This window comes from Moschus berezovskii, chromosome X (assembly GCF_049115385.1).
Source record: "Moschus berezovskii isolate FMDL1 chromosome X, NW_MosBer_1.0, whole genome shotgun sequence".
Taxonomy (NCBI): Eukaryota; Metazoa; Chordata; class Mammalia; order Artiodactyla; family Moschidae; genus Moschus; species Moschus berezovskii.
Window position 1 is genome coordinate 34,616,169 of NC_142488.1, and position 13,168 is coordinate 34,629,336.

Consider the following 13,168-nt stretch of genomic DNA (forward strand, 5'->3'; position numbering starts at 1 on the left):
TCCTGAGTTAATATTTGATTACAATTATTATGTTAATGTGCTTACTTCTTAAAATGATATTTTAAAGAGAGATTTGTGAATAAATTTATATTCAGTTTATAACATATGGTGGAAATTTCTGAAATTAACTATTATTATTTAGGAAGTTTTACCAACAAAATTCTGTTTCTGATTTCCCTGTGCAGACTTGACAATTTAATCACTAGCAGCAGAACTGAAGGGTTTCTGTGAAAGAATAAGCGTATATGGGATCAACTGAGAATATAACATTTTGATTTAGTGTGAAGTAGTATAGTTTGATCGGAGAAGGCAATGGCAAGCCACTCCAGTACTGTTGCCTAGAAAATCCCATGGATGGAGGAGCCTGGTAGGCTGCAGTCCATGGGGTCGCTAAGGGTCAAACACGACTGAACGACTTCACTTTCACTTTTCACTTTCACACATTGGAGAAGGAAATGGCAACCCACTCCAGTGTTCTTGCCTGGAGAATCCCAGGGAAGGGGGAGCCTGGTGGGCTTCCGTCTATGGGGTCACACAGAGTCGGACACGACTGAAGTGACTAAGCAGCAGCAGCAGCAGAATAGTTTGACAAAGTATATAAGGAAAAACTTGAGAAATCACTATTTTGATTTAAGAAATCACTGTTGATCCTATTTCTATTATGGAGAATTTAAAATATGTGCCAAAATGGAGAGAATACTTACTCTCTGTGCACTCATCATCCCACATGAACTCTTATCAACTCAAGGCCAGTCCTGTTTCAAGTATGTTTCCATCCCCTTCCTCACTTCCCATATTATTTTGAAGAAAATCCAAGACTTCCTATTACCTACAAATATTCTCTGTTGATCTCTAAAAGATAAAAATCTTAACCATGATACCATTATCATATCTAAAAATTAATAATAATTCCTTAATACCAGTGCCTACTAAATATCCACTTGAAAGTGAAGGTCGCTCAGTCATGTCTGGCTCTTTGCGATCCCATGGACTATGCAATCTATGGAATTCTCCAGGCCAGGATACTGGAGTGGGTAGCCTTTCCCTTCTCCAGGGGATCTTTCCAACCCAGGGATCTAACCAGGGTCTCCCACATTGCAAGCGGATTCTTTACCAGCTGAACCACAAGGGAAGCCCCAAAATACTGGAGTGGGTAGCCTATCCCTTTTCCAGCAGATCTGCCCAACCAGGGTCTCTTGCATTGCACGGGGATTCTTTACCAACCGAGCTATCAGAGAAGCCCCTAAGTATCCATTTAGTGTTTAAATTTTCAGTTGACTCATACATCTCATATTTTTTTCATTTAAATAAATATGTAAAGACATAAAAATAGTAAGTAGAGTCCTACGAATCCTTCTCCCAGCTCTCCCAGTGGTGACATCTTATACAGCTATGGTAAAATATCAAAACAAAGATATTAACAAAATAGTGTTAACTAGAAGAGACCCTATTCCATGTTTTGTGCTTTTCACATCCATTTGTGTGTCTGTGTGCGTATGTTTGTATATGTCTGGTTCTAGGCAATTTGAACCCATTTATTTCACTTGTATGCATTGGAGAAGGAAATGACAACCCACTCCAGTGTTCTTGCCTGGAGAATCCCAGGGACGGGGGAGCCTGATGGGCTGCCGTCTATGGGGTCGCGCAGAGTCGGACACGACTGAAGCGACTTAGCAGCATAGATGTATATACCTATAACCACAAGTGAGGTGGAAAACTCTTCCATCATAGCAGAGGAACTATGTCTTGCTAACTCTTTCTAGTCAAGTCCAACACTGTAATTCTCTCTCTAACCCTGGCAACTAGTAATCTTTTCTCCATTCCTTTGATTTTGTGATTTCTAAAATATTATATAAATGGAATCACACACAAGCTTTTGAGACTGGCTTTTTATGCCCAGTATAATGCCCATGGTGTTCATAAATTTTATTACATATATCAAATCAATGATTTTGAAATCATGGTTCAAATACTGTCTGAATCCAAAACCCTGCTCTTAATGATAGCAACATGATGTCTCACATGATAAATGTGAAGAATTTTAGAAGTTAATTCACTGTCTAAATGAAAATTATTGTTTACATTATTATCATCTTTTTAAAACTGTTTTAAACATTAAGTCAATTAATACTTGTAACATATGAAACATATAATTTTCATTGTGTTTAATTGGAAATTAAAAGTATTTTTAAGAACAGTTCAGTTAAATATTACCCTATACAAACTTCAACAACCATGTTAGCAAGTTTCATAAGTTCCCTTTCAATTAAACCATATTTAGAGTGAGTAAAAAGTGTCTTTTCTCCACTGTTATACAGAGCATAGAGCACTAGCTTTGAGAGACTTAACTTGATCAGAGTGTTACAAAAAGCACTATAACTCAAACAGAGTAGACAGTCCATTCAGCTTCCATGGTGGACATGATGAATCTTAAACAGTTTATACAAACTTGTGAGAACTCTCAGAATTACCCAAGATAAAACATATAAGGATTGTACAAAAAAAAGTATATTTATATGTAGAGAGGCCTAGGCATAAATTATATATATTAGTTTTAAGGGAATTGGTCATTGTCATGAAACTATGGGAAGTGGTATTATATACATGTATCTTGGTTTTTATTTGCTCATAAGCAGATCCTAAAATAAGTATTGAAGTCCAGGTAGCATATTTACCATATGATCACAGGAAACAAGTGTAGAGATGCCAGGATATGAGACACAGAAGGGACAGAAATCAATAAAGGCGGTACATTTACCAAGGCAATTAGCAGAGAGGGCCCCTGGGATTTAACACCATGGGAGTTCTCTGGGAAATCATGTGGAACACATACCTTAGAATATTCACACTTGAGAGGGCCAGGAAGTTTGGAATGTTTATACACCACCTGCCACTGTTCAGTCATTGATTGAGGAATGTTCCCAAGGATTGTTAACTCCCTGACAGCAGAGAAGCCTTCTGAAGTTTCTAAAAAACTTCAAAGAGGTGAAGATACTGGCAATTGAAAGTTGTGCAGCAATAAAACAGATACCTCTGAGGGATGTAGGTGGGTACAGAGCACATCTGCTAATGTTGTTTCCATTCATGAGAATGTACCCTTTAAAACACAGCTTTGAGAATTTATTCCATGAGGTCATTGGCTTTGGTTGATTCCTTTTCAAACCAGATAACCATTACTTAAATGTGGAAATTGCATCTGTTTAAAAAATACTTGTTTTTTAAAATTCATTTAAACACATGCTGCTGCTAGGTCGCTTCAGTCGTGTCCGACTCTGTGCGACCCCATAGACGGCAGTCCACCAGGCTCCGCCGTCCCTGGGATTCTCCAGGCAAGAACACTGGAGTGGGTTCCATTTCCTTCTCCAATGCATGAAAGGGAAAAGTGAAAGTGAAATCGCTCAGTCGTGTCCAACTCTTAGCGACCCCATGGACTGCAACCCACCAGGCTCCTCCATCCATGGGATTTTCCAGGCAAGAGTACTGGACTGAGTATAATTGTCAGTTTGGCGTTCTTATGTAAGAGCACAGTGATTCTTTGACATATTAGTGACATGAAGGTATTCATTTACTTTCATATTATTTTCACTGTCCTTGGGATCAGTCGTGTCCCACTCTTTGTGACCCCATGAACTGTCGCCCTCCAGGCTCCTCTGTCCGTGGAATTATCCAGGCAAGAATACTTGAGTGGGTTGCCATTTCCTTCTCCAGGGGATCTTACCAACCCTGAGATCAAATCCGGGTCACCTGCATTGACAGGCAGATTCTTTACCAACTATGACCCTTGGGGAAACCTAAGTAGAGGAATACCTTATCTATTTTATATATAGTAGTGTGTATATGTCAATCCCAATCTCCCAATTTATCCCTCCTTCCTGCCTTACCCCCTGGTAACCATAAATTCATTCTGTATATTTGTCACTCTATTTCTGTTTTCTAAAGTTCAGTTGTACCATTTTTTAGATTTCTACATATAAGCGATATCATATATTTGTCTTTTTCTTTCTGACTCACTTCACTAAGTATGATAGTCTATAGCTTCATCCAGGTTGCTACGGGTAGCATTATTTCCTTTAATGCTAATCTACCATTGTATATATGTACCATGTCTTCTTTATCTATTCATCTGTTGACGGACATTTAGGTTGCTTCCATGTTCTGGCTATTGTAAATAGTGCTGCAATGAACATTGGAATGCATGTATCTTTTCAAATTATGGTGTTGTTTGTACATATGCCCAGGAATGAGATTGCTGGATCATATGGTAGCTCTTCTTTTAGTTTTTTAAGAAACCTCCACACTGTTCTCCACAGCGAATGTACCAATTTACATTTCCACCAACAGGATAGAAGGGTTCCCTTGCCTCCACACCCTCTCCAGCATTTGTGTTTGTAGATATTTTGACAATGGCCATCCTGACCAGTGTATAGGCTTCCCAGGTGGTGCTCGTGGTAAAGAACCTGCCTGCCAGTGCAGGAGACGTAAGAGACCAGGGTTCAATCCCTGGCCTCGAAAAGATCCCCTGGAGGAGGAAATGGCAACCCACTCCAGTGTTCCTGCCTGGGAAATTCAGTGGACAGAAGAACCTGGCAGGCTATAATCCGTGGGGCCACAAAGTGTCAGACACAACTGAAGACTTAGCATTCTGATCAGTGTAAGGTGATACCTCACTGTAGTTTTGGTTTGCCTTTCTCTAATTATTAGCGATGCTGAGTATCTTTTCATGTGCTTTTTTCTTCTTTGGAGAAATGTCTATTTAGATCTTCTGCATATTTTTTGATTGGGTTGTTTGGTTTTTGATAATGAGCTGCATAAACTGTTTATATATTTCAGAGAATTAATCCCTTGTAGATTGCTTTGTTTGCAAATATTTTCTCCCATTCTGTGGGTTGTCTTTTCATTTTGTTTACAGTTTCCTTTTCTGGGCAAAAGCTTGTAGATTTGATTAGGCCCCATTTGTTTATTTTTGTTTTTATTTTCATTACTCTAGGAGGTAGATCAAAAAAGATCTTGTTTTGATTTATGTAAAAGTGTTCTGCCTGTGTTTTGCTCTAAGAGTTTTACAGTATCTGACTTTACATCTAGGTCTGTAATTCATTTTGAGTGTATTTTTGTGTATCATGTTAAAGAATGTTCTATTTCCTTTCTTTTACATCAAGCTATCCAGTTTTTCCAGCACCACTTATTGAAGAGACTATCTTTTCTCCAATGTATACTCTTGTCTCCTTTGTCATAGATTAATTGACCACAGGTGTGTGGATTTATTTCTGGACTTCCTATTCTGTTCCACTGATCTATACTCCTGTTTTTTGTGCTACTACTATAGTTTTGATGACTGTAGCTTTGTTGTATAGTCTGAATTCAGACAGCATGATTCCTCCTCCATTTTTCTTTCTCAAGATTACTTTTGCTATTTGGAGTCTTTTGTGTGTCTATACAGATTATAAATTTTTTGTTCTAATTCTGTGAAAAATGCCCTTGGTAGTTTGATAGGGATTGCACTGAATCTGTAGATTGCTTTGGACAGTATAGTCATTTTCACAATATTGACTCTTCCAGTCCAAGAACATAGTATATCTCTCCATCTGTTTGTATCATCTTTGATTTCTTTCATCAGTATCATATAGTTTTCTGAGTACAGGTCTTTTGCCTCCTTAGGTAGGTTTATTCCTAGGTAGTTTATTCTTTTTGGTGTGATGATAAATGGGATTTTTTCCTTAATTTATCTTTCCGATCTTTGGTTGTCAGTGTATAGGAATGCAAGAGATTTCTGTGTATCACTTACTGCAAAATTACTTGAATCTTAATTGAAACGTATACAGTAACATTTAGGATTTAAAAGTGTATTTATAGGTCATGATTTTCAGATGATCTTGTAGATATGTTGCGCAGAAGAACAGATCCTTACATGTAGTTACCATGTGTATCACTAGGTTCTGAATGGGAGAGTACATCCCTTCACATAGCTCACTCCTGTGTACCCACTAAGCTCGGGCATGGATGCAGGTTCCTGCATGTAGCTCATACATTTGTACCCATAAGTGAGTCACTTATAAACATTTACAACTTATGCATGATCACCTGGAGAAGGAAATGGCAACCCACTCCAGTATTCTTGCCTGGAGAATCTCAGGGACGGAGGAGCCTGGTGGGCTGCACAGAGTCCCTGTGGGATTGCACAGAGTCAGACACGACTGAAGCAACTTAGCAGCAGCAGCAGCAGCATGCATGCATGATCACCAAAGTGTAGCTGTGTTTTTCAAATTGAACATCCTTATATGAAGTAAATTAGAAAAGACCCTGATGCTGGGAGGGATTGGGGCAGGAGGAGAAGGGGACAACAGAGGATGAGATGGCTGGATGGCATGACCAACTCAATGCACATGAGTTTGGATGAACTCCAGGATTTGGTGATGGACAGGGAGGCCTGGCATGCTGCGATTCATGGGGTTGCAGAGAGTCGGACACGAGTGACTGAACTGAACTGACTGATACGAAGTAAAATGTTATTTAACTCAGTTGTAGTATGGTTCTTGGTTTGTTCTGCTCAACAACAAAGCCAGACTCACTGATTCTGAATACTTAATTACTATGAACCTGGATAGAAGGGCCAGTTTCAGTTAAAACATGACCATTCCAGATGTGCAAGAAATTCCTGAATTTAACATTCATTGACAGATATCACATTACGTATTAAACCCTGATGATGACTACAGTATTTTCTTGACCTGAACTTCTCTTGAGTTTTCTTAACATACATGATACAATTCTTATGTGAGGTAGAAGTCCTGGATAAACACAGGTAGCATCAGGAAACTCTATAAGAGCAATGAGATTTAAGTATGAACGTAAATGTGCAGAAAATGCTAGACAACCTAATTCGATATTGTCATTCTGTACAAAAATGCAGAAGAAATGAAGGATTTTTAAGTAAATTCCTGTGTAAGCTGTACTGACTTGGATTTAGATTTTGATTTTCATTAATGAGTTTGCACCATGCTCAATAATTACAAGTAGTTATATTAATGATGTACTTTCACAATCTTAAAAACAGAAGCCTGACATCATACCAGTTGGTTCTATAGCCATATTGAAATTCCCTTAGATAAATCTTGCAGGGTATTATTTCCATTACATATAGTTCATGCTAGGTGATAGTCTCATGCAAACCAAATAGATGTCTTCACCCACAGGGCAGACCTCTAAGTGTGACTTTTTAGTGAATGTTTTTTAATTTATAAAGCCAAATGCATTCCTGAATTTATTTTCCATGCTAATCATTTATTATCAGATTTGTGCGCTTAATGCACAAATGCAGTTTCAGTTTTGTGACCTTCCCATACCTTACATGGAGAAGAGAGAAGTTTTTAATTTGATAAGTATTTTCTCACATTTTTCTGAGTCCCTGGATATTGTGTATAAACTCTCTTCCTCTCTTTGTTTCTAGACATCAGATATGTACTGGTTGTATAAGATCAATGGGTTACCTCAAGTTTCCATACTGCCGTCGAAAGTAAAAGCCAAAGTTGACGCTCGTAACAAGATGTTTGACAAAAAGCCAGCTCATCGGCGTAATTTTCTCTATGAAAATGCTCAACTCACAAGAACAGGGGTATCCTCTACGATCAAGGGGGCTCCTTTGATGTTGAAGAATAAATAAAAAAAATTGTTTCTCCCAAAATATTTCTTGGTCTTTAGTAGAGTTAAATATTTTTTAATGATGGTTATTTCATTTTTCAAAAATTTCTGAGGAATACTATTTCAAGTATCAATATAGTAGGGCTTCTGCATTTTATTTTAACACTGACTAAATCTATTCTAAATGTTCTATTCTGTTGAACAAAGAATGTTCAAACTATCACATGATTGCACTCATCTCACACGCTAGTAAAGTAATACTTAAAATTCTCCAAGCCAGGCTACAACAGTAGTGAACTGTTAACTTCCAGATGTTCAAGCTGGATTTAGAAAAACCAGAGGAACCAGAGATCAAATTGCCAATATCCGCTGGATCATCAGAAAAGCAAGAGAGTTCCGGAAAAACATCTGCTTAATTGAATACACCAAAGCCTTGGACTGTGTGGATCACAACAAACTGTGGAAAATTCTTAAAGATATGGGAATACCAGACCACCTGACATGCCTCTTGAGAAATCTGTATGCAGGTCAAGAAGCAACAGTTACAACTGGACATGGAACAACAGACTGGTTCTGTTCAGAGTACATCATGGGCTGGAGGAAGCACAAGCTGGAATCAAGATTGCCGGGAGAAATATCAATAACCTCAGATACCCAGATGACACCACCCTTATGGCACAAAGCAAAGAAGAACTAAAGAGCCTCTTGATGAAAGTGAAAGAGGACAGTGAAAAAGTTGACTTAAAACTCAACATTCAGAAAACTAAGATCATGGCATCTGGTCCCATCACTTCAAGGCAAAGAGATGGGGAAAAATGGAAATAATGATAGATCTTATTTTGGGGGACTCCAAAATCACTGCAGATTGTGACTGCAGTCATGAAATTAAAAGACGCTTGATCCTTGGAAGCAAAGCTATGACCAACCTAGACAGCATATTAAAAAGCAGAGACATTACTTTGCCAACAAAGGTCCGTCTAGTCAAAGCTATGGTTTTTCCAGTGGTCATGTATGGATGTGAGAGTTGAAATACAAAGAAAGCTGAGCACTGAAGAATTGATGCTTTTGAACTGTGGTATTGGAGGAGACTCCTGAGAGTCCCTTGGAATGCAAGGAGATCAAACCAGTCAATCCTAAAATAAATTAGTCCTGAATATTCATTGGAAGGACTGATGCTGAAGCTGAAGTTCTAATACTTTGGCCACCTGATGCAAAGAACTGACTCATGTGAAAAGATCCAGATGCTGGGCAAGATTGAAGGCAGGAGGAGGAGACAACAGAGGATGAGATCGTTGGATGGCCTCACCAACTTGATGGACATGAGTTTTAGAAAGCTCCAGGAGTTGATGATGGACAGGGAAGTCTGGCATGCTGCTGTCCATGGGGTTGCAAAGAGTCGAACACAACAGAGTGACTGAACTGAACTGAAATCTATTCTCTGAATATTTTATACTTAATTTCTAAGTTATATACGTGTTATAAAATGAACTGGTTGCAAATATTGGAATCAGTTGACTTTAAAGTACAGGAGTACATTTGTAGTAAAATAAAAAATGATTTCAACTTATAAATCCATGCACATAATATATATACTCCATATGATCCTATATTGAGTCTTAAAGTAATAAAGATATATTTCAAAATGATCCAGAAACAAGGTTATTTTCTTAAAGGAGAATATGTTGTTTGATTCTTATCACTGAGGGGAAATATAATAATAAAGAGCCAATACGAACCATTGTGGGCTTCCCAGGTGGTTCTAGTGGTAAAAAAAAAACCCTGCCTGCCAATGCAGGAGACATAAGAGACATGGTTTCCATCCCTGAGTTGGGAAGATTGCCTGGAGGAGGGCATGGCAGCCCATTCCAGTATTCTTGCCTGGAGAATCCCTTGGACAGAGGAGTCTGGCAGGCTACAGTTCATAGGGTCACAAGGAGTCAAACACGACTGAAGCAACTTAGCACACACACATGCTTGCATGGATCATCTTTAAGACAATTTGACACAAAATGACTGCCTCTACCACAAGTCATTCATGTGATTTTAAACAAGTCACCTTTGTTTGTCCTATTTCCTTTTGTGCAAAATAAAATAATTGTACTAGGAATAAGATTTGGCATTAGTTCAGTTCAGTTCAGTTGCTCAGTCGTGTCCGACTCTTTGCGACCCCATAGCCAAATCTACTCTACAACCTGTTTTATGCAAATAGCTCTTTTTACCTTTTTGATTGGTTGAAATTCAATAGAGGAATATTGAATAACACAAGAAGATTGCATCAAATTTAAATTTCATTGTCTATAAATAAAATTGGGGGGAGCCACATTCTTTTTTTTTTTTCTTGGCTGCCCTAGGTCTGAATTGCAGACATGGGATCTTAGATCTTCTTTATAGCATGCAAGATCTTTAGTTGTGGCATGTGAAATCTAGTTCCCGACCAGGGATTGAGCCTGGGCCCCCTGCATTGGGAACATGGAGTCTTAGCCATTGGACAACTAGTAAAGTCTCTCATTTTTTATTTATTGTTTGTAACTGCTTTTGTACTATAACAGTGAAGTTAAGGGGAAAGAAGCCATATGCTGCAAAGTTTAAAATACTTACTCTCTGATACTGTAAATAAAAATTTTGACAATCTCTGTACTAGGCCATGAATGACTTCTAGGAACCACTGTCAGTGGCTTGATCATAATTTCTTTGGATGGTGTTAAGTAGAATTCTGGGGATACATCTATGAGATCAGTTAATCTTGTCTGCAGTTATTGAAGTAGAGGAAAGTGGAGGCTCACATACCCAGATTTGCCATCTTGGAAAGGACAAGAACTAAAATTCTATAAATTTCTAAAAGTCCATCTTGTTCTATAGCCCATGGAAGATGTCTCTTTGAGTATAGAGTCATAGATTATTTGTCTGTCCTTACCTCTGCTGTACTGTTGATTATTTACATCCTTAAATGCAGAGAAGGGAGTGTGAATGAGAACCTGGAAGACATGTTATGACATATTCATGTTGTGAATATTTCAAAAATGTTAAAATTGTGACGCTACATTAAATGTTTCAGATTTAATCCTGGATGTTACCTTCTTCAGAAGAAGTATCTGTAGCTAGAAATGTTAGTGCAGACTATTATTTGTCCAAATGAAAAAGTGACAGAAGCAACTCAAGTAGACAAAACGGAATAGTGAATGAAATTCTAAGAATCCAAATGTGTTGGGGGGATTTATGGAGAGGAAACTGTTGCTTTGTATACTTTAGATCATTTCTTAGTCCAGCGTTGTAAATACCAGTGGCTTTTAAAATTCAAAGGGCATCACCCACTCTCACTTCTATTCAACATAGTGTTGGAAGTCCTTGCCATGCAATCATGGCAAGAAAAGAAAAAATAGGTATTCAAATTGAAAGAGAAGAGGTCAAGTTGTCACTGTTTGCTAATGGCATGATTATAGAGAATCCTAAAATCTCCGCACAAAAACTATTACAACTAATAAATGAATTCAAGAAGGTAGCAGGATACAAGATTAGCCATCTACTTCTCTAGCTGTTTTTTCTTCATTTCATAGTCAATATTTTTTTAATGAAGTATACTTGATTTACAATGTTGTGTTAATTTCTGCTGTACAGCAAAGTGATTCAGTTATATGTATATATACATTCTTTCTTTTATATATTCTATTCCATTATGGTTTATCACATGATATTGAATATATTAATAGTTCTCTGTGCTATACAGTAGGACCTTGGGTGATTGTGGCTTTATAGGCTGTCTTTGGGAGTGTCCTCTCCTTTTAGTTTTTTGATCAGGTGGTTTTTGTCTTTTCTTTGGTTGATGTGGTATATCACGTTGATTGATTTGCATATTGTGACCCATCCTTGTGAATTTGGGATGAATCCCACTTGGTTGTGGTGTATGATATTTTTGGTCTTGTTGGATTCAGTTTGCTAATATTTTGTGAGGAGTTTTTACATCTATATATTAATGAAAGATGTTGGACTGTAATTTTCTTTTTTGGTGGTGTCTTTGTCTGATTTTGGTATCAGGGTGATGGCAGCTTTGTGGAATGTCTTTAGGAGTGCCCCCTCCTCTTCAGTTGTTTTGGAAGATTTTGAGAAGGATCAGTGTAAGTTCTTTGTATGTTTGATAGAGTTTTGCCTGTGAAACCATCTGGTCCTGAACTTTTGTTTGTAGGGAGTTTTTAAATTACAGATTCTACTTCACATCTAGTGATTAGTCTATTTAAATTATCTATTTCTTCTTTTTTTTAATCTGTTTCTTCTTGATTCAATTTTGGTGAGTGGTATGTTTCTAGAAACTTGTCTATTTCTTCTAGGTTGTCAAACTTGTTGGCATATAATTGTTCATAGTATTCCCTTATGGTTTTTTGTATTTCTACAGTAGGATACAAGATTGATATACAGAAATCTGTTGTATTTCTTTAAAGTAATACTGAAGTGCCACAAAAAGAAATTGAAAAAAAAATCCTGTTTAAAATTACATCAAAATAAAATATACAAGAATAAACATAACCAACAAGTTTAAAGACCTATATGCTAAAAACTATAAAACATTGATAAAAGAATTTGAAGATAATTCAAAGAAATGGTAAAATATCCCATACTCTGGGATTGGAAAAATTAATATTGTTAAAATGGTCATACTACCCAAAGCAAACTACAATCCCCATCAAAATACCCATGACATTTTTCACAGAAGTAGCAGAAAAAGTAATCCTAAAACTTATATGGAACAATAAAAGACACAGTGTTGCCAAAGCAAACCTGAAGAAAAAGAGCAAAAAGCTAGAGGTAAAACCCTTCCAGACTTCAGATAAGACTACAAACAAAAAGTAATCAAAACTGCATGGTATTGGCACAAGTATATAGGTCAGTGGAATACACCAGAGAGCCCAGAAACAAACCCACACACCTATGGTCAATTAACCTGTGACAATGGAGATAAGAATATACAATGGAGAAAAGACAGTCTCTTCATCAAGTGATGTTGGGAAAGCTGGACAGCTACTTGTAAATCATTGAAATTAGAACACTTTCTCACACCATATACAAAAACTCAAAATGATTTAAAGTCCTAAATACAAGACGTGTGTGCATTCTCAGTTGTGTGCAAACTTTTCCAATTCTCATGGACTATAGCCTGCCAGGCTCCTCTTTCCATGGAATTTTCCAGGCTAGAATACTGGAGTGGAGTGCCATTTTCTTCTCTTGGGGATCATCCCAACCCAGGAATCGAACCCATGTCTCCTGCATATCCGCATTTGTAGGCAGATTCTTTACCACAGAGCCACCTGAGTAGCGCAAATCTAAGAATTGACGCCATAGAACTCCTAGAGGAGCACATAGGTCAAGCATAAGCAAAATTTTCTCTGAAATAAATTATAGCGGTATTTTCTTAGATCATTCTCCCAAGGCAAATGCAGTAAAAGCAAAAATAAACATGAGAAGTATTCAAATTTAAAAGCTTTTATAGAGCAAAGGAAACCATCAACAAAAGGAGAAGACAAACCATCAACAAAAGGAGAGG

At 37.5% G+C, this 13,168-nt stretch overlaps 1 protein-coding gene across 1 annotated transcript in view; it reads left to right on the forward strand.

The window, feature by feature from the left end:
• CFAP47 (cilia and flagella associated protein 47) overlaps positions 1–7,657 on the forward strand; it is a 509,689-nt gene extending 502,032 nt beyond the window's left edge. The window contains exon 66 of the mRNA XM_088833637.1: positions 7,445–7,657. Within this exon, the coding sequence (XP_088689763.1) occupies positions 7,445–7,657 (213 nt within the window). The remainder of the gene's footprint in view (positions 1–7,444) is intronic.
• Positions 7,658–13,168: the final 5,511 nt, after the last annotated feature.